The sequence below is a fragment of the Carcharodon carcharias genome, chromosome 5 (genome assembly GCF_017639515.1).
Source record: "Carcharodon carcharias isolate sCarCar2 chromosome 5, sCarCar2.pri, whole genome shotgun sequence".
NCBI lineage: Eukaryota > Metazoa > Chordata > Chondrichthyes > Lamniformes > Lamnidae > Carcharodon > Carcharodon carcharias.
Genome location: NC_054471.1, coordinates 168,256,557 through 168,283,690, shown reverse-complemented (window position 1 = coordinate 168,283,690; position 27,134 = coordinate 168,256,557). Strand labels below are relative to the sequence as shown.

Genomic DNA, 27,134 nt, shown 5'->3' with positions numbered 1-27,134 from the left:
GTCTAGGGATTCACTGAAATGGAATTCCATTGTTGTTCAGCTACAGTTAAATAGAAGAGCCAAATATGAACAAGACCCCATTCTAGATCTGACAGGGGCATTGTTTCTATATAGTGGAACCTTCTCTGGAACAATCTGGTCAAATTCAAAATGCAATAAATGTATATCACGATATTCCATTCTGGCAGCACAAAAGAATGATGGGTACTTGCATTCTTTTATTTAAAAAATGAGATACCAATTATATATATTCTTTTAAATGCAGGAGTACATTTAGTTATTTACACACAAGATACTTAGCAATACACAAGAGTGAAGATAACAAGGTCTTCAAACATTCATATGAGATTATTCAAATATTCTGCATTAGCATTCTAGGATTTATCTACAGGCTATCTTCTTTCAACATTAACTGGGTTCACAGAAGCATTTTAAGGCATTAAAAACTGACCCCTTTAGATTACATACATAGATTACAAAACCGGAAATAGAGACTGGGTTTAAGTCATGTGGTAACATTTCAGAAAGGAGAAAAAATAAAGCTGACATTATTTATACATTCCTTATAGTTAATATAAAAAGACATTAAGACATACACAAAAAACACATTGTTTGCAACATTTCTGCATAAAAACACAGGCTACAAAGAAACCATTAAACGTTCTCAAGACAAGCATTACTATTCTGCTTTAATGATTATAAAGAACTGAAAGACAGGGAAATGGACAATGGGCATCTCAACACAATGCAAGATATTATGTTTAAAAAAAGTATTCAGGCTAAATGATGTGGTTTGTCACAGACAATATTTGTAGTTACTCGAGATATTTAAGTAAAACAATATTTATATCAGATTGCAAACAAAAAATATTTTCCATGCCAAATCAATATTGTTTATTAAATATATGTGTACAGAAAATATGCTTCATATGTATAAGGACAAAAAAAACCCCACTGATACCAGGATCTTATTTTTGGAGTAAATAGCATGGATAAGTGCTTGAAGAAGAAAGGAATAGGAGATGTTGCTGATAGGATTAGATGAAGTGGATCAGTTGGGCTGAATGGCCTGCTTCTGGGGTGCAAATTCTAGGTAAAGTCAAAAAGAGGCATGTGATTTCCTAGACCATGTCTCTTTCAAAATAGGACCTTCCAGGAGTCAATCTACAAAGCTTTTTGAGATCATCTATAGGTTCCCGCTTTGGGCGAGATATTTCTCGAATTATCAAAGTTTTAATAATTATAAAGTCAGGAAAACATACCAAATGATTCACTCCATCTATCCTGATATGTGGTGACTTAATATTATCTCTATAGTAATATTTTCTTCCATTCAGGCAACAGATAAAGGTGTTGTTTTCACTAATGCTGAATCAAGGTGAATGAAAACCATCACACTTTGATGTCCAAGACTGAATAACAGGATGGGACCTGGAACATTTCTTAAACCCCCCTTTCCTCCATGTCCACCCCTGCAGCACTGGATTTTCAGGTTGACATTATTTTGACACCAGCGGTAATTTAAACATTTCATTGTGATTCCCAGGTGTACCAAACATTCTGAAGACATTTCTTTTACCATATATTTGGGCTTTCAGATTACGTTTTGTTTTTTTTCTCTTGAAAAACCGTATTTTTTCCAATTGAAAGAAACAAACAAATCCCAACAATCCTGCTGTCAAAACCCAGACGGCCACTGGTGCTTACCTTTCCTCTTCAGCTGTTTGTTTTGCTGAATTTTGTGACCCTGAGGTTTAGAAAAGGGTGTTCTTAGCATTTTTTTTTCCCCTGACTGGCAAATAAACTGACTAAGATCTGTTAAGTATCAACTTGAGATAGATAAAATTTAATGGGAATGTGAATGTAACTTTTACTTGGCACCAAAGCTCTAGGGCATGCAGCTATGTAGTCCATGGGGATTGGGAGGTCGTTTTGGGGTGGGGGGAAAGAGGCAGTGGTACGGTGGTTAAAGGGTGAAATTGAACAAACATTGTGCTTTTTTTGGGCATAAAATCGAGATTGGAAGGATGAATTTTGAGTCATGATCTTGTGTGTGCGATTCTCTTCCTTGGAAGCGTGCCAGCTGTCAAATTGGAGATCAATAATTTCTATTTGTGCAGGGCGATCACCTGAAACAGGCGCTAGTTACCTTTCATATGCAAATGGTTCCCAATGTCAGAGGTAGGACCCTGCCACAAATGTTACCAGATGCGTGGGATTTATGCCGCTTGTCATCTGTCCAGCTGGTCCGGGTCTTCAATGGACTAACTAGCCGCACTTAAAAGGCTGCAGTGCAACCCCTGATTCCACAAAAATACCAAGGATTGCTGACAGCTTGGGATCCACCCATCTTCACTAAGCTATCTCCCCAGTACCTACCAGCTAACTGGCTCAGCAATGATTGAAATACCCAAGGCCTTGACCAGTCACTGCACTGGGATGACCAATTGGTTTCCATAGCATTCCAGTTTCTATAAATGTGCTCGCCATCCATTTCACATTGAAAACTGGCACAAGTTGAATTTCTCCAAAGTTTGCAATCTTCAACTCCATAATAATCTGCTCCTTGAATAAATTACTTTTTGGCTTCTCCAATTAAGTGCTGCATCATTTTGCAGCAATATTGTATTACATTGTATAGTGTTAACCTTGATTCTTGCACAAAGACACTACATAAAGAATCATTTATTCCCTGAAAACAATGGAGGTGGTAGTACCATAAGTACCTTCTGGCCAATGCAATTATAGCAAAAGTAAAGTGCTTTGTCTAAGAGTTAGCATAATATTGGTTTCTGTGATTCTATCTTAGTAGAGGGAGAGATAAAACACGATTCACGTGTCTTGATTTAGTTTTATTACAATAGCAGTAAGGTATCCATGGAAGGGAATCAAGCCACTCAATTTAAATACAACATCTTGTGGAATTGGTTTGAATTATGATCATTTAGCAGCTTCCTATTCAGATTTAATGGACACTGAGTTAAATCTGTATTTCTTGGCTTGACTGGTTCAGGTCAGGAAATTTGTGTAGAGCCTTTAAGAGAGCAGTCAGATTAGGTAGTTTCTGTGGATGGCGAATACAGAAAATGAATGCCACGTAAAAATACATAATTTAGCACAACAGTGATGACCATATTCTGCTTAGACAGCAAGACAATTAAGTTTAATGACCACTGACAAATCTATGTTGTGTCACTGTAATTGTTGACGGTCTTTTACTATTTAGCACCTAAAGGCTAAGCTGTGGTCTAGTGTAGCATCACTGCACCATGGAATAGAACCAGTAAGCTGAAACAAAGTGAAAATCCATCCAATCCCTGATAATGCAATAAATTGATCTGACTGTGAAAGTAAAGGCAATCTTTGTGACATACAGATTAAAGACTCACTTGTGGGGGAAATCAATGACTTTGAACCCCACCACCAAAAAAATTTGAGTAAGGAGGGTAAAAATATCTAACAGTAATGTTTTTTTACAATGCTACTGCTAATTGTCAATAGCTATTTGAGTAAGAAATCATTTTTACATACCATTATTGTTTTGACAAGAGGTGAAAACAGGCTTTTAAAAGCCTGCAACATCTCATTAATGATATTGGACTGCTTTAAAAATAATGGAGGTGCAAGGACAACACAGTTATAGAGATCCACCTCCCATAATCCATCAAAACCAGAAGTAATTGAAGAATTTCCAATATCTATTCTGTTTCATGTTTCAACTCTACTTTGCTACTCTGCCTCACCTCCTTCATTCTTTGTGCTGCTTGTGCGCTCTGCTTAATTTGCATTTCCACAGAAATGAACCGCCTGTGTTCACCTTCCCATCCTCCTATATAGCAGATAAAATCATCGCATCTAACTTAAATGAGAAAAAGGCACAGAAGTGACATGTTCCAGGAGCCCATTGCACTTTGGCCATTTACTTAATAAAAACAAAGGACTTCAACTTTTTTCTTGTTGGTTACTGTGGCTGATAACACTACATAAATTACTTTGGGCCATTAGAATAAAATGTATTGTAATTAAGGTACAGATAGGGCACACATAGATGCTAAAATGTAATGCAAGTACTGAGAGAAGTTGATAGCAAAACATCCAGACTGACAATAACACCAAGCTCAATGACATGACTTGATTTTGCTCTTCAATGTGATTTTTTTTGTGACCCTGCTTTCTCCATTTCTCATTATCCGTACTTTTGTATCAGAAGATTGGTTCATCTACAACTAACTTTGAACCATTGGGCATCTTGTCTTGTTCACTCCCCTTCCCTTTAGTTTGTGTTTTTAATTAATGGTCACTCCCCCTCTCAAGCCCAAGGCCAAGAGGCAATTACAAAGACAGGGTCAGGAGAGATCCAGGTTGAGAATCATCGGATTAAACTATTGAGGAAATGAGAGAAAGTGAGAGTAAATATGGAGCAAATAAGTAATCAAAGCCACAGATGCTTTCCTTATGCTGGAGTACATCCCCAACAGAAAGAGCATCACCTGAGACAACATGGTCATAGAAACATCATCATTGTAGCAGTGCCAATATCCTGCTCAAGAGGAGGGTTCATTAGGTTCCTCCAATGGTAAAAGCCCAGTTCCAGTGAGAGTCACTTGCACGGTCAGATATTTTAGTCTGGTTGTGGGCAGACATACCTCTCAGCTTGCTCCTTTAAGCCAGAAGCCTGCATTCTGTTTTGGCCATTTCTGGTTTGAATGAAATTTAACCTGGGAGAAGGTACAGGTAAAAATGATCAAGTTGTGAATGGAATAGTGGCTTCTAAGCAAGAGGGCATGTGCAGTATAAATGGGGGAAAATAGCATTAACAAGTACTGGAACAGTTAATGGACCCTAATATAAAAGCTACAAGACAGAACCTAATCATCGTTACAAATAAAAGATTAATTAAGTCTGATCACAGCAAACCAGAATTGATGAGTTTTCAAAATCTGATCCATTGCGACCCGCCATGTCTTTCCAATTAATGTAGGAACAGAACATGAAAAAGACTCGACTGAGGGAAGTTGCCACAATGAGCAATATCCCAACTTGCTTTCACTTTAAAAGGGTAACTGCAGTTCTTTTTTTTTCCAAGGGATCCTTTAACAAAATTTTGATCAAGTCATAAAAACTAACACAAGAGTGAAAAATCAGGTCTGTTGTGCTTATCTTCATAGACAACAATCCCAAACCACAATAGTCTTTAAAAACTGATTACTGGAACCAATTTCAGTAAACAACAATTCTGACATTGAGCATGTGGCAAGATTTGCACAGGTTTTACACGTTCACAGTCCTATCGCCAGGAATTAGCCTCCAAGTCTGCAGCCAAATAACAGAAATATTGGACTGACATTCCTGGCAGGCTTTGGGACTGTATTGGAACTCTAAACCTGCGCACGGCATCAAGGCTCCTACCAGTGCAACCTTCTGGGAGGTGGCCTCCTAAGTGGCCATCTCTGCATTTGCCGTCCTATTAAGGCCAGCAGCCGGGTTCCCGAGGAGGAAGGGCCAATCAGAGGCCCAGCAGCACAGAATGGTTGGCAACCCCAATGGGAGACGTGGGCACTGCCGAGGCAGAAAGGCAATTGCGAGAGCACTTCAACAAATTTGAGAATGAAAAGGTGGACACAGTTTATAGGGCTATCAAAGTGGAGGGGAAACCCCTCTACAGGATTGGTTTTGGTCGCATCTGCACCCTTTCATCCTGGTGGCTTGTTCATCAGGGCATGGAGCTCCTGGCTCTGCTGGTGCCCTAGCTTGCTGCCTCCAAGGAACTGCGAGGCTCCAAACTCAGGAATGGGTCACCCCATCAGCACCTTTGGAAAATGGCCCCTAAGTGAGCCTTAATTGGCTAGTTGCTTCCAAGCAACGGGCTGTTGGCATCATTTCCAACTCACTCCTGGGAAATATCCCTGGAGGTGGGAAACCAACATGGTCTTTCCCTATTTTCCCATAACACAGGGCTGGGAAAATTCAGCTTAGTTTTGCAGATATCTATTAAAAGACATTGCACCTTTATACATTTAGAAACAACAATAAACACACAAAAACATGGAGATACTATACTCTAGATACAGATAAAAGGCATCTGTAAATCACATCACCGAGCAATTATGAAACCTTTAAATGCCCCACATAAAATCAACAAAAAAGTCTTATGAAAGCTTTCATATGGTAAACTTGACTATTGGTCCTTTAGAGTCAAGTATGTGTTATTTTTGCATTAAAACCTCCTTTTTTTTTATAAATAAATGGTCTATCATAAGATGATTTATTACAACCTTCCAATTTGACAGAGGGCCTAAAACGTTAGTGTGCCTTTTCTCTTTAAAAAATCTGAATTATCTGCTGTGCATTTTCAGTTTATTACAACATCGCATCTTTTCCTTCTTCATATAACCTTATTCCACTTATAATATATTGTGTATTTAAGTGCACAGCTGAACATTGTCAAGGATATTGCTAATTTTGGAACCATTTAAAGTAGTACTTTTCTCAGCTTACCACCTGTGCTCCAGAGCTTTTGTGCAGAGTACCTTATTCCTGTTCATTTTCTCTGAATAAACTGTCTCCTGGGCATTCAGATTTCTCCTCTTCTCAACTTTTTTTTTAAATTTGCTGTACTCTCAGGCTCTGGAGTGTGATGTAGCTATGCAAATCAGGAAAGCAAATTTTGGCACAGGGATTTACGGGGGGTTAAAATAAGACAGTTTAAAATGATAGGTTACGTAGGAAAGAATGTTCATTAGATATCGCGGTTCTGTTTCCAAGCATCAGGCCTATGTGGGTAAAGGATCATCATCTCCTTTGTTACATTTGCACTTGCAGCAGAGGACAAATGGTGTGGCAAGCAGGAGGAAAGGTGATGCTACTAACAGCAAAAGGCCAAAGCCAGCAAATATTCCAACTACCTAAATGGGGAAGAAGATAAAACATGATTACTATGACATGATAAATGGAAAAAAAAACTAGAATATTCACTTTCAAGGAAGTGATTACCTAAAAATGATGGGTCAATAATAATCTTAAAATATTGATGAGTGGGGACAAAAAAAAACATTTCTTTGTAGTCTGGATGATGTACAAATGTGCCAATTATAACATGAACAAAAAGGGAGAGACAGATGCTAATGACCATACACCAAGTAGCACAATAGATAAACACTATTGGGAACATTATGGGCAAATATATGGGGGATTACGTGTATGCTTTTACAATTTTGCTACAATGATTAGCTGGATATCTTCCTTTACATAACTGGGAATTTTCATATCTGCATAGTTTTGCTTTTAGTAGTCAACATAGATCATTTCCACATTACCACTTCAGAATGATTTGCTTAACTTCTGAATTAAGTGGATAATATTTTCACACAGGAACAAAGGTGACCTGCTGTTCAACTGACCTCAAATCCATTACCTCCTGAAACTGTACCAGAAAGCCAGTCAAATTTTCTCCTGCCAAACTCGTTTTTCAGTTCTTTGTACAATTCTAACAGCCAGGGTTACTGCCATTTTCATCAAAGTTATACATTTCAGCAGTAAAATAAATTCTGCACAGAATGAATAAATAATTTAGTGTAATTACATTCTAACTGCAAAATATCCAGTTTTTTAAGGAAATGCAGCTTTTGTAAAGTAATTGATTTTAGTGCTTCACTGTATTCTTTTGACCAAAATTTGCTTTACTTGATAAAAAGAGTAAAATCAGATTCCAAATGTACCGAAAAACATATTTGGAGATACCTATAACTCTTTGGCATTCACTGCAAGATTGCTTTTTTCAAGCCTGATTAACACAACAGCAACAACATTCAGTAGGAAGTACAAAGGTGGAGCATAACAGAGGTATTCCAAGGATCCCTATTTGTATTCACTTAGCAATAAAGCACAGTCATTTAACTCAACAGCATCAGATATACCTGGTGCTGTCCTCATTGCTTGCTGCTTTATATAGTCCTGAATTTACAGGTTTATCATTTGACTGATTATAGAGACTTTGAGACCGCCAAGTGACACATTCCTTCAGAATCAGCCAAATTGTACAATGGAAGACTTTAATATGCACGAACTTAATTCAACAGTTTTAATGCCCAATAACATCCAAGGTTAAGGAAAGTGTGGAGGAAGATGAATTTTCGTTATATAGAATTCGTCTCTATGACATTCTCTCCCCCTTCTCAATGAATGTGCAAAACTGATTTTAAGAAATAAGCTTCTTATCTCACTTTATAGGAAGTATTCATGGTTTCTGACTACGAAATCACCTCTGGTCTCCCTCCTCTAACTGTTGTCCAGTATGATGAGTACTAGCATGTGACTATATTTAGTCCTACAAAAGCAATATTTTTGGTACTGTATTCCAATCAGAAGATAGAGAAATTGAGAAAGAAATAGTACCAGTCAGTCAATCACAACTATGTACTCAGCTGATTGTTTTTTCTCATTCAACGTGCAGGATGAGAAATTATGCATATTATGCCTATATCAGCATCCCTGTAACCAGTTGGTAACTCTACAGCTCCTTCGAGATAAGAGAGGGCTGAAATGATAAATTTTCAGGGAAAGGGAAACTAAGAATAAAATGATGAATATCTCTATCCGATAAGAGTCATTTTCCTACATTACCTGGATTTTAATTTCTTTGGGAAGGAGAGGGGACAGGAGGACAGTCATTTATGGTGAAATTGTTGCCCAGTATGCCTACTCTTCATGGAGCATTTCCAGTAGTTCATGAGAATGGTACTGGCAGAGAAAACAATAATAAGTTTATAAGCTTCACTGTTGGTGAAATAGTTGTCTCCATTTTGAACTTGAGACATCTTTGTGAACTAAAAGTGTCAATCATTTATTGAAATTGTGCACAGGTGTTACAAGGGAGTCAGATATTGAAATCGATCTGGAGTCAACAGGATGTTTTCATGTAGTTAAAAGCCGCTCCCACCGATCATCGATCAGGGATGACACGATCACTGACTCCACACGAGATGATAAGGAAAGCTATTTCATTGAAAATTTACTGTACCGTGATGGAAACACAACTTTTGCTACTCACCTGGGTTCTGTGCCAAATGACAGAGGCCCGAGTATGACCAAGTTTGTTTCGGCAAGGTCCTTTATCATAGTGAATTAATAGAAAATCGTCCTGTTTTAAAAAGGTACAATTTCAAGAGATCAACATGGCAATCTAGGCAAAATCCATTTATCTTTCTCCTAAATCTTATCTAAAAAAAAAACAGCTTTTCATTCTTCAAATTAATTCTTCAAACATTAAATTTAAATGGCAAATATCACCCCGTCCGACAAGTCAAAGGGAAAGTTTAATCTCCGTGGGTAAATACAACAGTTGGCTTTTATTTACAAAAGCAAATCCCACATGACAACTTTCTCTCCTGATGTTGAATCCTGTTTACTGGTTCTTTTTTTCCCTCATGGAAAATTTGCTAAAACATAACAAATACTCACCAGGGATAATAGAGGGGAAAAAGGCCCTCCAAGAGACAACTGTAGACTGTCAAAAATATAAAGGCAGCATCTCAATGCTGCAAAGAGGATTTGCTGTGAAAGGATCATTGTGCTGCACATCAACCTAGCACATCCCAGTCTATTAAATAATAATCCAGTAGCCCGCAAGGCCTTGTGTGAGTGCCTGTTAAATGTGACTGGATTAACGCAGGGTCCCCTTGACTGCTCAGTGGGTAAACGTACTAGTGATGTGGACTTAAGCCTCACAACCAAGAAACCCTGTTGTTCAGTTCCTGGTTTGCAATGAAATTCACCAATCTTTGTCAAGATAAACAGTAGGTTCACAAGTGCATCCCCACTGCACCATGCTGAACCCCGCTCTAACCCCTCAGAGCTAGGGAAAGGAGAAAACTGGGCACAGCTCTCACTCTTGACAGCAGGCCATCTGCTGGGAGATGTGGTGCATACAGACATTAGGATAGAGTTCCAGCTGCAGTATTAGTATAATGGGAGTGAAATCAGCTGAACCAGTGCAAAACTTGAGGGAATTTCAAAGGTGAGCAATGCTCCGAACCACTTACACTTACAAAACTGATCAGACACCAAGGTTGAAACTGTGCGATTCCACCAAGTGCCTAGTTCTTCAAATTGTGCTTATTTTGTTAGACACATAGGCACTAGGTTGGTAAATTTTAAAAGTTTCTGATATCAAAAAATATTTAATTTAATAAAAAAATGACTTGTGTGCACCAATAAAACTATTAAATGGTTCAGTGTGGTTTTTAAAAAAAAAATCATTTTCAGTGATTTTAAATGAGATTATTTACAGTGGAGTACTAGACATTCTTACTAAAATGCTTACTTTTGATAAGCCCATTTTCAGCTACATTAATAAAACTTTAGCCAATTAACAGTCTTACATGTATTAAGAAATATTGTTCAATGGAAAGAAACGAAAACTAAACAATACATTCTACTTTGCTGCCAGATTGTGCTGGGATATTGAAAAATGCTACTTTTGTGATTATGCAAATTAATTTTATTGGAAACTTGAACTGTAAATTATCCAGCACAATTTTGAGGAAAATTCCCATTTTCCCAAATTGTGCCCAAAAGGCAACCCTTCCCATCATGTTCAGCCTCAGGGCACGGCAGCTATCTGCACACTTTAACTGCGTAATATTGACTGCACTGCTAGAATCGGTAATTCATCTAAATGTGTTCTTCTGACGAGTTCAACAACAATGACACAGAAGCTCTACTGAAATAAACAAAAGATAAACAGATATTAAAGCCAGACTTTTGCCCAAGGGTACTGATTTAACATGGATGAGATTGGCTGTTAGCGCCTTCTATTATGCTGTGGTGTTCATGAAAATTACACTTTGATGCTCTGCAAAAATAAAAAATGACAAGTGCTGGAAAGGCAATATGTGCAAAAGGGACTGAAACATCCATATTTACAGTAGCTCAACAAACAAAGAACACTGCCATATTCTAACTGTAGGAGATTTTGGTGGGGGAAGGTGAAGAAAGACACAGGAGATCCTTAGAATTCAGATGGAACAGCTATGAAGATTTGGCAGATTTCTCAAACACATGATAGATCTTAGAACAGGGAAAGATGTACAATCAAGTGAAAGGCCAGCCTAAGCCAGTTCTTAAAGCACAGTGAGCACTATAGTGCCTCAACAAGAGTTGTGCATGAATGATTTGCCATTGTTTGAAAAGTACAAAAGCATCATTTATCAGATCTTTAACCCTATCAGTTCTTGCACTTATGACCTGATTTTACAGTGTATTTTATTGTGTCATACAATGTCTGGATAATGAAATAGAACAGAATTCACCAAAGTCACAAGGCCCAACATCAATTAGCTAAACTCAACTATGGAACAACTTGCAGTTATATTGTGCCTTTAAATTAGTAAAACATCCCAAGGCACTTCACAGGACAAAACTGAAAAAATATGACAACTATATGAAAACCAGTTGCTTTCAAAAAAATCAACAGAAGTTTTGATCCAAATGAAGATCTGACTGCTGCAATCTAGTCATGTGGTGCAATCAAAGTAGAATTAAAATAGATGATACAGTTGAATTTTCTAATATCTATGACCTTAATTATTAATGGATTTTATTTCGGCTTAAAGTTAAATCCTTTCTGGGTTTTGCTAGTTTACAAAGTCAGAGATCTGAGGAACTACTTTGTCATAATTCCAGCTTATTTTTCCAAATTTATATTTCCAAATTGCACACCTCAAAAACCATTAACAGGCCCCAATCCCAGTCTGATCTCAGCAACACACTTATAAAGCAGCACAGTTAGGATAAATGTTCCATTCTCCTAAAAGCTAGATAGAACACAGGAAATAACATTTGAACATTTGAATGCCAAGATGCTGCACATTAAAATAATCATAAAAATTGCATTTCACAAATTAGAATATTATCATGAGTGATACACACTGTCCTGATAATACCATTAAGATATCTACAGCTGGATATGAATTCACTGGCCAGGATTTTCCAGCCTTGCTGTGGCGGGACCCATCGTGGGGGATGTGGCTGGCCAGCCAAAAGTCCACGGAGCTTCAGTGGGACTGGAAGATCCCAATGGCAGGCGGGGCCGGAAAATCCTAGCAATTATCTTCCTTTGGCGGATGACACCGTGTGGCTAATAAACAAATTTAGAAGCTGACTTCAGAATATTCTTTGTACAATGACCTTATGGCCTGGAACTCAAACTATTTATAATGATTGCATGCGGGTTTTAAATAGCAGCACAGATATCTGCCAGCCCCGACGAAGAATGTGCATGCCCATGACTCCTCTTATGTGAATGAACCAACATTTGCATTCCACAAATTAACAATTTGTGTAACTCCCAGCAAGGGTCTTTTAAATCAATGACTAGGTAGCTGAGCAAAATTATATTGGGCAGACCAAATCCTAAACTCAAACCTTTCAACAATCAAAGTAGCACATGTGGAATCATGGGCAAGATTAATCTCCATCATGATGTAGTGAATTTTGAACTCTGTGCAACACATTTGTGCTGGACAGAGATCTTTGAAACACATGGCATTGTGAATTTATTTTGGTGCATTCATATGGTCTGTGTCTGTGTAAAATCAGCGCTCTTAGCACAGATTATAACTCTGCAAATTTTATTTTTATATTTTTAGATGTCTAACTTTGTAGTGGACCAAAGAACAATACTAAATACAGAAAGGTTGTTGCCCAGAAAGATAAGGAAGGTTCCTTGGCTCCTTTAGCTCACTCTGCATGTAAACCCAAATTTTCTCATCAAGCATCTAACAGTCTGTTAAGTGATTCCAAAGTGTTACCTTACTTTGCCAATTGTTATATGATTTGGTGACTACTGGTGGTACCCAACTATATTTCAGAGAACCAAAACGACTATCATAGGTTCCAATGACAGTTTCTATTTGCAGATTTTATATAAAGGAAATGCTGTGCATAATGAGTTAAGACTGTTGGACAACTCCACATACCGTTAGCCAGCTCTGTGGCCATAACTTATTTTTAATTTTTAAAATGGACATGGATACACCACATATGGATATTGATGTGAGGTTGCAAATACAATTATTCGGAACGTACTTCGAGAACTATTTTTCAGGAAACCATAGACAGACACAGAAACAGCAATAAATTCAGAAGCCAATTCGAAAAGTGCAATTTTGGGAGGAAAATACACATTTAGATGTGTGAGCAGCAGGAAAACATCGATCATGTGCGACCTTACAGTCTGCACTTCTGCCTCTACCTGTGGTTCAAACTTAGGCTAATATCAATTTGAAATGTATAGTTTGGAAAAATTTTATTGGCAAATGGAAAGAATGCATTTATAAAGTGCTTTATATGAGCTCAGGACATCCTAAAAGGTTAGCTTTCAGCCAATTTTGACAAATCCAAATCTGCTGCCATAAGTAAGGCACAGCAGTCCACCTTTTAACAACGCCAAGTTCGGCCACTCCAGCATTGATGTATGGAGATTTTGTAACATAATGGTAAATAATCAGCCAGCTGATCAGCTCCAAGGTCTGTCAATGCATTGAGGATTGGGAGAGTTTTAGAAACCTAAATAGGGTGGCCAAAACCTTGATTAAAAAAAAAGGAGAAAAGTGTAAACTAGGAACATAAATATGAATTATAAGAGCTTTTACAAGTATATATCAAACTGACCTCTTGGAGGCAGAGATAGGAAAAATTAGAATGGGGAGTGGGGAAATAGAGACACTAAACAAATATTGGTAAACACAAATTATATAGCAGAAATAGAGGGCAGCCAAGGGGCTAATAAGAGTGAGGAACTTAGTGTAATTAATATCAGTGATAAAATTTTTGAGAAACCTACAGGATTAAAAACCAACAAAACCTTAGGGCCTAATGGCCCACATCCTAGGATTCTAAAAGAGTAGCTGCAGAGAAAACGGATGCATGATTTTCCAAAATTCCAGATTCTTGAATGGTCTGAGCAGACTGAAAGTTAGCAAATGAAACACTGCTATTCAAGAAAGGGAGAGGAACAACAGGGAACTTCAGGCCAATAAGACTGACATCAGTCATTGAGAAAATGCTGGAATCTATTATTAAGGAAGTCTTAACAGTGCATTTAGAAGATCATTATATGATTAGACAAAGTCAACATGGTTTTACACAAAAGGGAGATCCCAAATAATAAATTTATTAGAAGTTTTTTTTGAGGATGTAACGAATAGGGTGAATAAATGGGAGCCACTAGCTGCAGTACACTGGGATTTCCAAAAAGCATTTGATAAGGTGCCACATAGAAGGTCAATACTCAAGACAAGGGTTTAGTGAGTTGAAAGCAATAAATTAGCACGAATGGAGGGCTGGTTAATAGACAGGAAGCAGAGAGTAAGGATAAATGGGGCATTTTCAAGTTGGCAGTCTGTAACTAGTGGAGTGCTGCAAGGACTATTGCTAGTGCATCAGACACTTACAATCTACATTAATTAGAGGCCAAGAGTAATGTATCAAGTTTGCTGAACGTACACAGTTGGGTTGGAACATAAGCAGTGAGGAGGACACAAAGAGGCTGCAAAGAGATATAGATAGGTTGTTAGTGGGCAACAAGGCGACAGCTGGAGTATTCATTTGGCAAAAAGATGAGAAAAGTAGATTTTTTTTCTTAAAGCAGGTAAAAAACTAAATGTTGATGTTGAAAGAGACTTGGGTGCTAACGAAGTTAGCATGCAGATACAACAAGCAATTAGATAGGCAAATAGCATGTGGCCTTTATTACAAGGGGACTGGAGTACAAGAATAAGGGAAGTCTTGCTACAATTATATCAGGCTTTGGTGAGATCACACCTAGTCTAGAGTATTGTGCACAGTTTTAGTCTTTATATCTAAAGAAGAATTTACTGGCCCTGGTGTTTTATGATCGGAACAAGCAAGTGCAGGAATAGTCCATTCAGCCCTTCTAGCCTAATCTGCCATTCAATAAGATCATGGCTGATCCGACTGTGGCCTTAATTCCACTTTCCTGCCTAACCTAACCTTTGACTCCCTTGCAGATTGAAAATCCGCCTAACTCAGCCTTGAATATATCCAATGACCCAGCCTGCATTGCTTTCTAGGGAAGAGAATTCCAAAGACTAATGACCCTCTGGGAGAAGAAATTCTTCCTTGTCTCAGTCATAAATGGGAGACCCTTATTTTTAAGCAGTGCTCCATAGTTCTAGATTCCCCGCCAGGGGGAAAAATCCTCTCAGCATCTACACTGTCCAGCCCCTTCAGAATCTCATGTTTCAATAAGATTACCTCTCATTCTTCTAAACTCCAATGAGTACAGGCCCAACCTGCTCAACCTTTCCTTATAAGATAACCCCTTCATCTCAGTAATCAGGCTAGTGATCCTTCCCTGAACTGCTTCCAATACAAGAATATCCCTCAAGTAAGGAGACCAAAACTGGTAAATTAGATTGGACCCTGGATCAAGACGAAAGTACTTGCGCAAAGTAGGCCTATACTCTCTGAAGAATGAGAGCTGATCTCATTAAAACATGTAAAATTCTGAAAGGGTTTTACAGGGTATATACTGAGGAGATGTTTCCTCTGGCTGGGGAATACAGAACATGGGGGCACAGTCTCAGGATAAAGGGCAGATCATTTAGGGCGGAGATGAGTAGAACATTCCTTCACCCAAAGAGTTGTGAATCTTTGGAATTCTCTACCTGAGGTTTGTGGATGCACCATCATTGAGTATATTTAAGGCTCAGATGGACAAATTTTTGATCCCTCAGGGAAGCAAGGGATGTGGGGGAGGGGAGGGATGTGTGGGGGGAAGTGGAGCTGAGGCAGAAGATTAACCATGATTGTATTCAATGGCCGAGCAGGCTTGAGAAATCATATGGTCTACTCCTGCTCCTATTTATGCTGCAAACTGGCTTAAGCTTCAAGCAATTCACCACAGAATGCACCTGGGCAAAGGTCTAAGTTTTCTACAGCCTGGCAGATAAGGCGAGAATGGTTGGGAAGCTGAAATACGAAGTGCAAAGGCTGGAAATACAAAACAGGTCTGTTCAAGAAAGGAGAAATTAACATTTTGGGTGTACCAAAAATGAAAACCAAAAGTATTTAAATACAAAAGAAAGAAATACAAGGAGGGCTGAAGCAACAGATACTCATTCACTCTTCCTGGGGGGTGGGGGTGTTAATGAGTAGGAGTTTCAGCAGACTGCCAAATAGAAAACTACAAACTAGTGGAAAGGATCATCTCAGTGAGGTGATGAAACTGCGTTTGAAAAACCAAAGAATGTGTAAAGTTAAGAGGCTGAAGGGATGTGGGAATGGCCCACACAGATAGAAAAAAGCAAGAAGGTTGGGAAGTGTGAAAGAGAAGTAGCTACAAGTGTAGGAGACATTAAATCACAAAATTCTGGCAAAACACAAGGGGTAGAATCAACCCTGATTTGCACTAAATGCAGTAGCAGGCAGGAAAAAGGGTGTTTTACCTGCTGGCCACAATGGGAGCTTTTCAAGCCGTATCATCACAATCTCGCCTCCTTAATTACGTATTCCCGGGAAACACATCGTTTTGATGGTGGGCGGGCTCTCATTCACCTGCCACGCCATCACCTCGCCAGGCGCCATATTTAAAGTGCAGCCGCGCGCAGACCTCTCAGTGCCTCAACACCAGGACTGCTGCACGGAAGACATGGCCCTGAAAGGGAAGAAAACTGCAGTCCTCTAGTTTAATGATGCGTCCTTTGAGCGCCTTTTCGACGCAGAGGAGGCCCACCATGATGTCCTCTACCCCTGCTCTGGGCAAAGATCAACAAGCAAGGTCACTAATCCAGCATGGGAGGCGTTAGCAGTGGTGGTCAGCGCCAATGCCCTGCAAAGAGGACAGGCACCCAGTGCTGCTACAGGATGAATGGTCTCATCCCTTGTGCCATGGTAACTCTCTCTTCTCATCACTCTCAGCTCTCACACTCATAAACCCATCACACATTTACAGAGATCTCACACCTGAAGGGGCAACACCACTAACTCTCTCACACATCTTCACATCTCCATCAGGCTCATATCCTCTGGAGCTCGTGTCCTCATCCCGTCCATGGATCTGCTCACCAAACATTCCATGCTGTGCCATGTGTCCTGCTCACATTCTCTCCATATGTTTTTATGCAGAAAAATTTGGTTCACAACAACAGGGAAATGTCCCAGAACAGGGTGGAATGGCCCACATTAGGCCCTCACCCACCTTGAAGAGCGTGCCATCGTGCTGACTGGTGAGGAGGTGGATCGTGCTTGCAGCGACGGTGAGATCGGTGGCGAACACCCACATGAGAATACTGCTCATCATCCCACTCTCAACGCAAATGTGAGTGCTCTTTCTCCTGCTTTTGACTCTGCTGCCATGCACTAATTATCGCTCCTGTGGCTCAAAGGGATCTCTGCCAAGCAACCGACACCCTCAGCCAGCCAGTCCCTCAACTCCATCCATGTCCTCACCTCCAGCCAAGAGGAGGCCTCCTCCATTGAAGAGGTAGAATTAAGCATCCTGGAAGACTTGTCACAGCACTTACCCAAGCCCTCCACAAGCACAGAGACACACGCCTCAGTGGGACCTAATTCTAGAGCAGGCATGGGTTCACAATCTGGTGGTCACCGCATGGTCTGAAAATATATTCACTTTCATTGAATAATGTGTAATGGTGTCTTTCAGCTTCAGTGACAGGCTTCGCGAATCATCCCACTGCTTCCACCCCATTCCCGCCACCCCCCACAAGCAGTTCATCTGCACGCAGCAGGCCCACGAGTGATTCTGGTTGGGAGAAGTGTGTGTGGGGCAGGGCCTTTTGAACTCTTGTGCAAGCACTCTCCTAAACACACAGCTCATTCCCGTATCACACTTACCTCAATGTCCTCAGCATTTTCAATGCTGTCTGCTGAGGTTCACTTTCAGTTGCCCATCTGAGCTGACCTGCATCTCCGCCTGCCCACTGATCACATTCCCATGCAGCACCTGATCCTGCCCACCACGACTCTCATTTCACTTTTGATTTCTCAAGCATGCTGCATCTAACATTTTTCTTCAGCTACCCCATCCTTTCCCCTTCCCCAGTCACCCATGTCCTTTCCCCCATCACTGTTGACACCCTGGCATCATCTTCCACCTCCCCACCATGATCTACCACAACCTTTTTATTTCGAGGCTGTCTAAGTGAACATGCACGTTCCGTTCCTTCCTGAAAATCCCACCCCCATCCACATTAACCTCCCCGACCTCCTCCTCCCACTCCCAGGTTATGTATCTGCCTCCAAGGCCCCAAGAATCACACTTACCGTCCCTTTACTGTTGCATCCTCACCCTTCTATCCTACTGCCTCACGCTGCCCTCAGTCATTCTCACCACCCCCTCCTACCACCCCCACTTCACTCTGCAAGAGACAGTCATGGATTCAACTGAGCCCTTCCTTGCACATTCACCTGGACACCCACCCCCCACCCCAGGACTCCCCCTCCTTCCCCACCCCGGCTCTCCTTCCCCTCTCTGGGCTCCTTTCCTTACACCTTCCTCCCCAGTTGCTGCCTTTTTCCCCCATTACTCCCTCCCTCCTCCCAACCTCAGCCCCTCTGACACCTTTGGTCCCCCCCCACCGCTCACCCCCACACGCCCTCCCCCCGACAAGCCTTCCTCTCCTAGTCAAACCTAGATCTTCCTCTCCCACCCACTCTGGTGCATCTTCCTCTCCCAAAGACAGCTGGACCTCCTCTCCACCCGCTCGATGATCATCCATTGTGAGCAGACCCTCAATGTTGAATTTCCACCTTCCATGAGCTGCTTCATGGTGCAGCTATGTCCATCAGAATCCACCCAGCATGCGACGGACGTTCCTCCAGGGTCCTGTTGCTGTAGGGCTCCAGCATCTTCTGCTCCTTGGATGTCTGCAATGTGAGCAAGGCCCCGGCAGTAACTCCCAATTTCTGCATGTCACATTTGTCAAGGCGTGTTTTGCACTGGCATGTTTTCCCACCGACATGCTCGAATGATCCAGCGTATGGGTATGATTCTGGCGAGCTGAGCTTACAATGCTATGCGGATGTATTACAATGAGGTCCTGTTATCAGGAAACGTGGCCCTCCACTGACTGACCGAGCAGACAATCGCAAACTGGTTTCACAACAAATTTTGTCCTTCTGGCCACATTGTCTGCTCACGCCCACCAAACACGCCCGATGCCAGTGGCCGTGAAAAATTTCCCTCAAGGTCAAGAAAAAGAAACAGGCCAGTATCACAGATACAGATCCTCAGCTAGCATTTATCTTATGGATGGTAACTCATGGGTTCAAGTCTACATCCTACCAAGTTGTAACCCAGTGTATTCTGAGTGGGATGAATCAACTCTATCCAGATCAGATCAGTAAAGTGAGTAATCTGAATTCACACTACAACAAGTTAGTGTCCCAAAGTCGACATTAGCAGAATCCACAATACAAATGAAGACATCATGACCTATCAGACCTATGCTGGAAATACAAACATTACAGCTGATCTCTATTTCTGCCATGTCAGTGGTTGCACATTTAGTTATCTGTACCATGAAAGCACTGCACAGGAAATCATGGATTTACATCCTAGCGTCATTGATGATCATTACTAAAATTGTTCTCATCACTGAAGTCAGCATTGGTTACATCGTCAGGCACCATATGCTCAGGTGATGTGGATGAATGAGAAAAATCAGCAAGCCTATTTTTGTCAGATCTCCCCGGCAAGTCTTTTGGCCTGCTGACTACATGGTTAGAGGCTACAGTCAAGTCAAGGTAGGGCCAGGACATTTAGATCATTATGAGAGGGAGCGAATTCAAATTAAACTAAAAGTGTAATTTAAATTTTGTTTCTTCCAAAAGGTAACTATTCCCTGACAAGTCAATGTAGATCTGGAACCTTGGTACTCCAATGTAGGAACAAAGACCTGTACACTGAAAACAGTTACAAATTCTCAAAGTAACCAGCAATCTTTACAAGATGCATTATTGCACTCAGTCAGGAATACAAAATAAAAACAATGGTGGGAATTTCAAAAAAGCCAGAATGGACAGGGGAGACGTAGGATGAACGAGCGTTAAATTCCTAAAAATGGAAAATGTGCCTACTTTCATTTGGGTGGGGTGGAGTGGAGTGTCAGGTGAGAAACAACTTGCTCCTGAGAGGTACTGATCAGGATTATGATATTTAAATAAGGCTGCAAGGCCTCAGGTTTTAGCAGCCATTTGGATTTATTGGCTACGGGCCAGGTTTCCAGGGCTCAGGAAACTTGGCAGCTGAAGGAAAGGGAGAACTTTCAAATTCAGCAGCGAGTGCTTTTCCAGCATTTCCTATGGGCCAAGAGTGGACTCCCCCAATACTCCAGATTACCTGCCTTTCCCCGTGCAACTGACTGACAACCCTCAACCCACAAGCTGAACTTCAGCTCCCTTGCAATCTCTTCCCTCAAGCCTCTACCCCACTCTCGCCACCCCTCACCCATGTCCCAGGATTTCTCCCTTGATCCCTCTTCTCTGGTCCAAGGCTGCAACCTTCCACAGTCGATCTTTCCACATCAGCTGCTCGATCTGGCCAATTGCTGGGTACAAAAAAAATTCAAGTGAGAGCCTACGCTTAAAATTCTGCTAGACTTCCGCATTTCCCAGCTGCTTAAAGTCACCCCTTTACCTTCATACTTCCCTGTAAATATCAGGTCCAAAATATCATTCTAAGAAATCAAGATAATCAGCAACTATCTTTAACGTAACCTATACCAACAACCACACTTACTCTATCCGGAATCAATTCTGCAACAAAAGTCCTTACTACAGATTACATCATTCCATTGATTAGTTACTACTTACTTCTTCTCTCACAGCTGAATTTCCAGATAAGTTGATAAAAAGGTAGTATTGCACGATAGGCCCAAGGTTAAATCAGTGCAGCACTTTATCACAGAAAACACAGCTGTCAAATTTTACATGGAGCTAGTATTAACTACTCTGAATATTCAGCAAAGCCTTTGTATTTAACATTAAGGCGCTATGTAAATGTAAGTTAATGTAGTAAACTGTCCAAGGCGTTTCACAAGGGGGCTATCAAGTAAAATGTGACACTGAGTCTCATAAAGCAGATAACAGGCGATCAAAAGCTTGTACAAAGAATTAGGTTTTAAGGAGTATCTTAAGAGGATGGCAGACATATTTAGGGAGGGAAATCCAGAGCTTACGGTTGTGGCAGCCGAAGACACGGTCACCAGTAGTGGCATAATTACAAGCTGGGGATGTACAAGAGGCCACATTTGGAGGAGTGCAGAAATCTTAGGGGAGTTGCAGGGTGGGAAGAGACTGCAGAGAGAGAGAGGGAGGGATATGGCCATGGAACAATTCGAAAATAAGAATGAGAATTTTACAATTGAAGTGATGCCAGACAAGGTATCAATGCTGGTCAACAGGCGTAGAGGTAATGAGTGAATGATATTTTGTTCGAGTTAGGTTAGGGGCTGCAGAGATTCAGATGAGCTTAAGTTTATGAAAGTTGCAAGGTGGGAGAGTACTTGTTTAGAGAGAACAAATATATGGATGAGGGTTTTAGCACAGATTAGCTGAAGCAGTGTCAAGGACAGGCTCTGTTTTGATGGAGGATGAAGGCTATCTTGTTTGTGGAGAGGATAAGGGTGAGGTTGCTAGCCCAAATCAGGGTCAAACAGGATGCCAAGGTTGCAAGTGGTCTGTTTCATCCTCAAACAGTGGCCAATGAAATGGAGAGAGTTGGCACCGGACTGGGGAATAGAATTTGTGGTGGAGCTTTGGTCTTCCAAACACTTAATTGGAAGAAACTTCTGCTCATCCAATTCAGGACGCCCGACAATTAACCTGACAAATCAGGGGCAGTAGAGGGATTGAAAGATGTGATAGTGTTGTGGTGGCTAGGTGTCCTCAGTGTACAGGCCGTACCATGCTCAAGTAATTCCCTTCCTAAAATGCCCAGCTTCTCCACTACCCTTTCCTCCTCAAAACAACCTCTAAAGCAAGCTTTTGGTCACTTACCTAAATATCTCTTTCTTTGACTTAGCAACTATTTTCCCTTTTTGATTATGCCTCTGAAGCACATTGGGATGTTTTCCTAGTTGTGAACTATTTAAATGTATATTATTGTTGCCTGAGTTATTGTTGCAGCAATAGATTATTGCATTCTAAACTTACTACCAGTCACATAGAATGCATATAATTCTGAGGATTTCATTTAGAAAACAACGTCACATGTGTAAATATGCCCTGATGTGCCAAAATGTGAACACCCATATATTTCCTTTTTAAAAAAAAACAAACTGTCATTCACTTACATCAAGTGATTCCAGGCAGTACCAACAAAAGGCATGCTTGCAATTTTTACACATCATTTGTGCACATCCTTCATCTCTTTCGATATAGACTTTGCACTTTGGGCAGCGTTTGATTGGAACGTCATCCTCTTCATCATTTTCAAAGAATGAGCTAGATGAAAAAAAAATCAAATTCAAAAAATATATCTGGTTCAGGTATCTCAAGAAACAGAGCAGAAAAGGAATCTATCACACACCAGCAACAGGTTTTATTTGGACCCAATAGTCACCTATGCAAAAACTACAGCCCGTAAAACATTGTGTATTTAATTTTGAAGATATCTTGCATGTCTGGATAACTAAAACCTAATAAAATTGTTCAAAGAATTGATGCATATTTCTCACTATTTCTGACTCAGGCAGGTGCCTCAGATGCCTGAAAAATAAGTGATTTTAAAATTGGAAAGGAGTGGCATTTCACCCATTCAATTTTAACTGTTCACCTGCCCAGTTTCCTCTGGGTGGGGAGTTAAAATTCCTACCACCATTCTTCGCATATGACGTTGAACTGTCTACCTGCACAGGTGGACATAAAAGATCTCATTACAATTGAAGTGTTCTACCAGTTCCCTGAACAACATTTTCCCTCAACCAATACCACCCATAAATGGTTTACCTGATCATTTATTCAACTGCTGTCAGTGGGACATTTATGTGCGTAATTTCATAGTTATGTTTGCCTACACAATGGTGAGTACGTATCAAAAGTAATTCATTGCCTGAGGATGTGATACGGCATTGAATATATGCAAGTCTTCCTGTTTTTTCTTTTTAGCAATACTCAAGTTCTGTACTACCAAACAATTATTTGTTTCTTTACTTAAGAAAGGCTGTCAGTGGGCCAGCCCTCACTTCAGTACAAGCTGCTGGAGGTGCAATTGCTCTAGTTAATTCTTGAAGTTTGAACGTACTGGAACATTTAATATTCGCTACCAGTAACACAAGTGTGAAATGTGGAATGTATAATGTTGCTGTTTTATATTGTCATAATCCCAGCTGATGTTACTACTGGACAAGTCAGATCAGGGTGGAACCCAGCTTGATGGTCCTAACTTTTGTTTTTTTGTTTAAGAATGTGAAGAGTGGCTACTGAACAGAGTCACAGGAGTCAGCTGATGAACTTTTAACAAAATATTAAAAAATTTAATAAACAAGAAAAAAATGAATATTACAATGCTCCTTCGCCCACAACTCTACCTTTACAGATATATACAGATTTGTAAGGATAACACAAGTTACAAAAGCTATCTTATATTCTGATGTTCAAAGTAAGTACATATTAGATGTTCACAGTAAGTACACAATAGGTGACCTGTGCTCAGACACACCGCTCTCTGAAACCAAGTGACCCCAAACAGATGCTATGGATCTCTCAAGTCCCCCCAGACACTTGTCACATCATGCGCCAACCGGTCTCACTGCACTCTGTCTTTCACCCACAGTGCTGTTAGGGAAGGAGTTTCAGGATTTTGACCCAGTGACAATGAAGGGACAGTGATATAGTTCCAAGACAGGATGGTGTGTGGCTTGGAGGGGAACTTGCAGATGGTGGTGCTTCCATGCATCTGCTGCCCTTGTCTTTCTAGGTGGTAGAGGTCATGGGTCTGAAGGTACTACTGAAGGAGCCTTGGTGAGTTGCTGCAGTGCATCTTGTACATGGTACACACTTTTGCCATTGTGCGTCAGTGGTGGAGGGAGTGAATGCTTAAGATGATGGATGCAGTGCCGATCAGGTGCCTGCTTTGTCCTGGACGGTGTCAAGCTTCTTGAGCATTGTTGGAGCAACACTCATCCAGGCAAGTGCAGAACACTGCACTTGTAGATAGTGGACAGGCTTTCAGGAGGCAGGAGATGAGTTCCAAGCTGGAGGACTCCTAGCTTCTGACCTGCTCTTGTAGCCACAATATTTATATGGCTAGTCTAGTTCAGTTTCTGGTCAATGGTAACCCCCAGGATGTTGATAATGGGGGATTAAGCAATGGTAATGACATGGAAAGTCAAGGACAGATGGTTAGATTTTATCTTGTTGGAGATGGCACTTGTGTTGCGTGTATATAACCTGCCATTTATCAGCCCAAGGTGAGCGCATGGGGCCTTTACTGTTTTAGCAGTGACTGATTCCCTGTTCACGGCATTATCTCTCTGCCATATGATGCCCGGCCTAGTGCCAATTGGGTGTGTAGCCCCCCCCCCCCCCCCCGCAACTTTACTCTTCCAATCAGCCTCCTTCCTGCCAGACAGCCACTAATTGGCCATCCAACAGTTGATCAGACAAACAGAGATGGTGGGGTGGAGCCAAAGCAAGCTTCTATTCCGCATCCCTCACCCCACCGAGAAATGTAAAAGCCAGCCCTATGTTTACGCTGAAATACAATTCAATTATTTAATTATCCATTTCAGCACGCACTGAGAAGGGGGCAAATGAGGGGTTCTAAGAGGAAGTTCAGTAAATGGGATTATAAATGTCTCGGCAACAATCTTTGTTTTCCATTCTCCACATCCTACTTCTTTTAAAAATTTATTTTCAAAAGTTTTTTTTCAACTTTCTCAGTTATTCACTGGATACAATTGAATTTTTGCCCTTGTGACATTGTACCCTAAAAGGAGTCAGTGTGAGACTGCATAATGGTTTATGGCAAGTTATTCAATCGCATGGGGCATTACAGCCAAGCCCAATATTCACACATTAACTTCCCAATACAGAGAACGAGAAAGCAATCAGGATTAGGAATTTTGTTTTTTTGTACTTGTCTAGCCTGGGAGAGGGGACTAAAATTAATTACAACATTCCCAAGAGATTGACTCAGCGTCAACCAGGAATTAAACCTACCATTGGCTGGCCTCAGTCCCTCTAAGTTTGCAAGTATAATTCATTGACATCTTTAAGGGGGAGCTTGATGCATACGTGAAGTGAATGGAGGGATAAATGGACAGGGTGGAAATTTTGAATGGAAGGTGGCCCAAATAGAGGATAAACATTGGCACAGAGCAGTGGACCAAAGGGTCTCTTACTGTACAGTGGGTTCTATAGTTGACTTTATTGGTGTAGAATTATTGAAAGGAAATCACACCAGCAACAATCCTTTCATTCTCGAGTTGATTTGTTCTAGTGTTGGACAGATGCTGAATTACAAAAAAGGCTTTAAGACCAACTTTTAAAAGATTATATTCCTGCTGATTCACTAGAGGCCAAGCCATGGGTAATTTCAGCTTCCATACAAAAAGGAACATAAAAGGTCTGAAATCTCATATCTCCAAGAATACAAATGAAAGAGGATGGCAACATGTCTAACAAATAAAATGGAAAAAATGTTGCAGAATGAAAATGGGAGAGTACCATAGAGATAAGTCACTCCCTCATACCTGTAATATTATCATGAAATATTGTGCGCTGAATGGATGACATTTAAATACAGACCTTCCTGTACAACTGCTTAAAATGATTATTTTTTCCTCAGCCAAAATATATACCTGTTGGTCTTTTTCCAGTACCATTTATGAAACAATAGGATGAAGCTGAATTTACTGTACCAACTAAACTGGAATCGAATTAAACAGACGTTGTGCCAACTTTTTTCCATCAACATTAATCATGAAAAATAGCACACTTGACATTGTTGTACTTACATTATTAATTTAAAACTAGCTTTGAGTTCTGAATTCACAAAGTGGGGTCAGGTCTTTTATCCCAGCATTGATGGCTAATTACAGAGTTCTGCACATGAACATTTGCTGGCTTGTCATGGAGTTATCGATTAACTTAATTTATGGTACAGACAAAATGTGAGCCCCAGGCATCTTTTAATACTCAAAACATTAGACTTGAACATCTCCCAAGTCTTTTCTTTCTAAATGGGGATCTCTACCAAAATTACATTTTCAGATGGTCTCACCTAATTTCATTGAGCACGCAAATTTTGCTTTATACAGGTATTGAAGAAAACAGTAAAATCATCTTGATCTAGTTATAATCAAAGGCAAATGATTATATTTTCATTCTAAAAAGCAGGGGGATGTCAACGAGTATTTTTTGCAGAACACCTCCGTCAGTCTGCAAGTATGATGCCGAGCTTTCAGTTGCTGGTCCATTTTAATTTTCTACCACACTGCCCTTTTTGTCTTCAGCCTCTCACAGGCTTAATGCAAGATTGAGAACAGCACCTCATCTTCCAACTAGGCAAGTTACAGCTTTCTGGAGTCAACATTAAATTCAACAATTTTAGATCATAACGCCTGCCTTTATATTGTTTCATTGTTCTTTGCTAATTTGTTTTTTTCTCTCATTTCTTTTGCTCCACTTTCAGAAGACAGCGGTTCAAAAATCCTGTCACTCACATCTCTTCCGGACAAAACTTGTTTCTTTACTAGCATCCTTTCCATTGCCTTTGGCCTTGCATCATGAACTCTTATTTTTAGTCTCTCCTGCTCGCTACCTTATCACAGGCTTTTCTTTTTGCTCTTTTCTCCACCTTCCCCTGCCCTTTACATATCTAATTTTTCCCAGTTCTGATGACAGGCACTGACCAGAAACATTAACTCCTTCCACAGCTCCACGGATGCTGCCAGACCTGCTGACCTTTCAGTTTTTATTTCAGATGTTGGCTAACTGTTCCACTGCACCTAGCAAATGTGTATCCGGCTGCAAGACCATCACTTGATGGCTGTCCTGTTTGCAGCTACTCTTATAAAGTTCAGAGTGGCACCCGGAATGCTGCACCGTGATCTGGGAATAAAAAACAGGAGAGTGGCAGCACCCTC

At 40.6% G+C, this 27,134-nt stretch overlaps 1 protein-coding gene across 4 annotated transcripts in view; it reads right to left on the bottom strand.

The window, feature by feature from the left end:
* Positions 1-200: 200 nt before the first annotated feature.
* The window catches only part of LOC121278024 (probable E3 ubiquitin-protein ligase RNF144A-A), a 94,654-nt gene continuing 67,720 nt past the window's right edge, over positions 201-27,134 (bottom strand). For all 4 annotated transcript variants that reach the window (XM_041188034.1, XM_041188036.1, XM_041188032.1 and 1 more), the window contains 3 exons: positions 22,338-22,488; positions 9,050-9,139; positions 201-6,905 (listed from right to left, as the gene is read on the bottom strand). In XM_041188034.1, the coding sequence (XP_041043968.1) occupies positions 6,774-6,905; positions 9,050-9,139; positions 22,338-22,488 (373 nt within the window). In that variant the 3' untranslated portion in view covers positions 201-6,773. The remainder of the gene's footprint in view (positions 6,906-9,049; positions 9,140-22,337; positions 22,489-27,134) is intronic.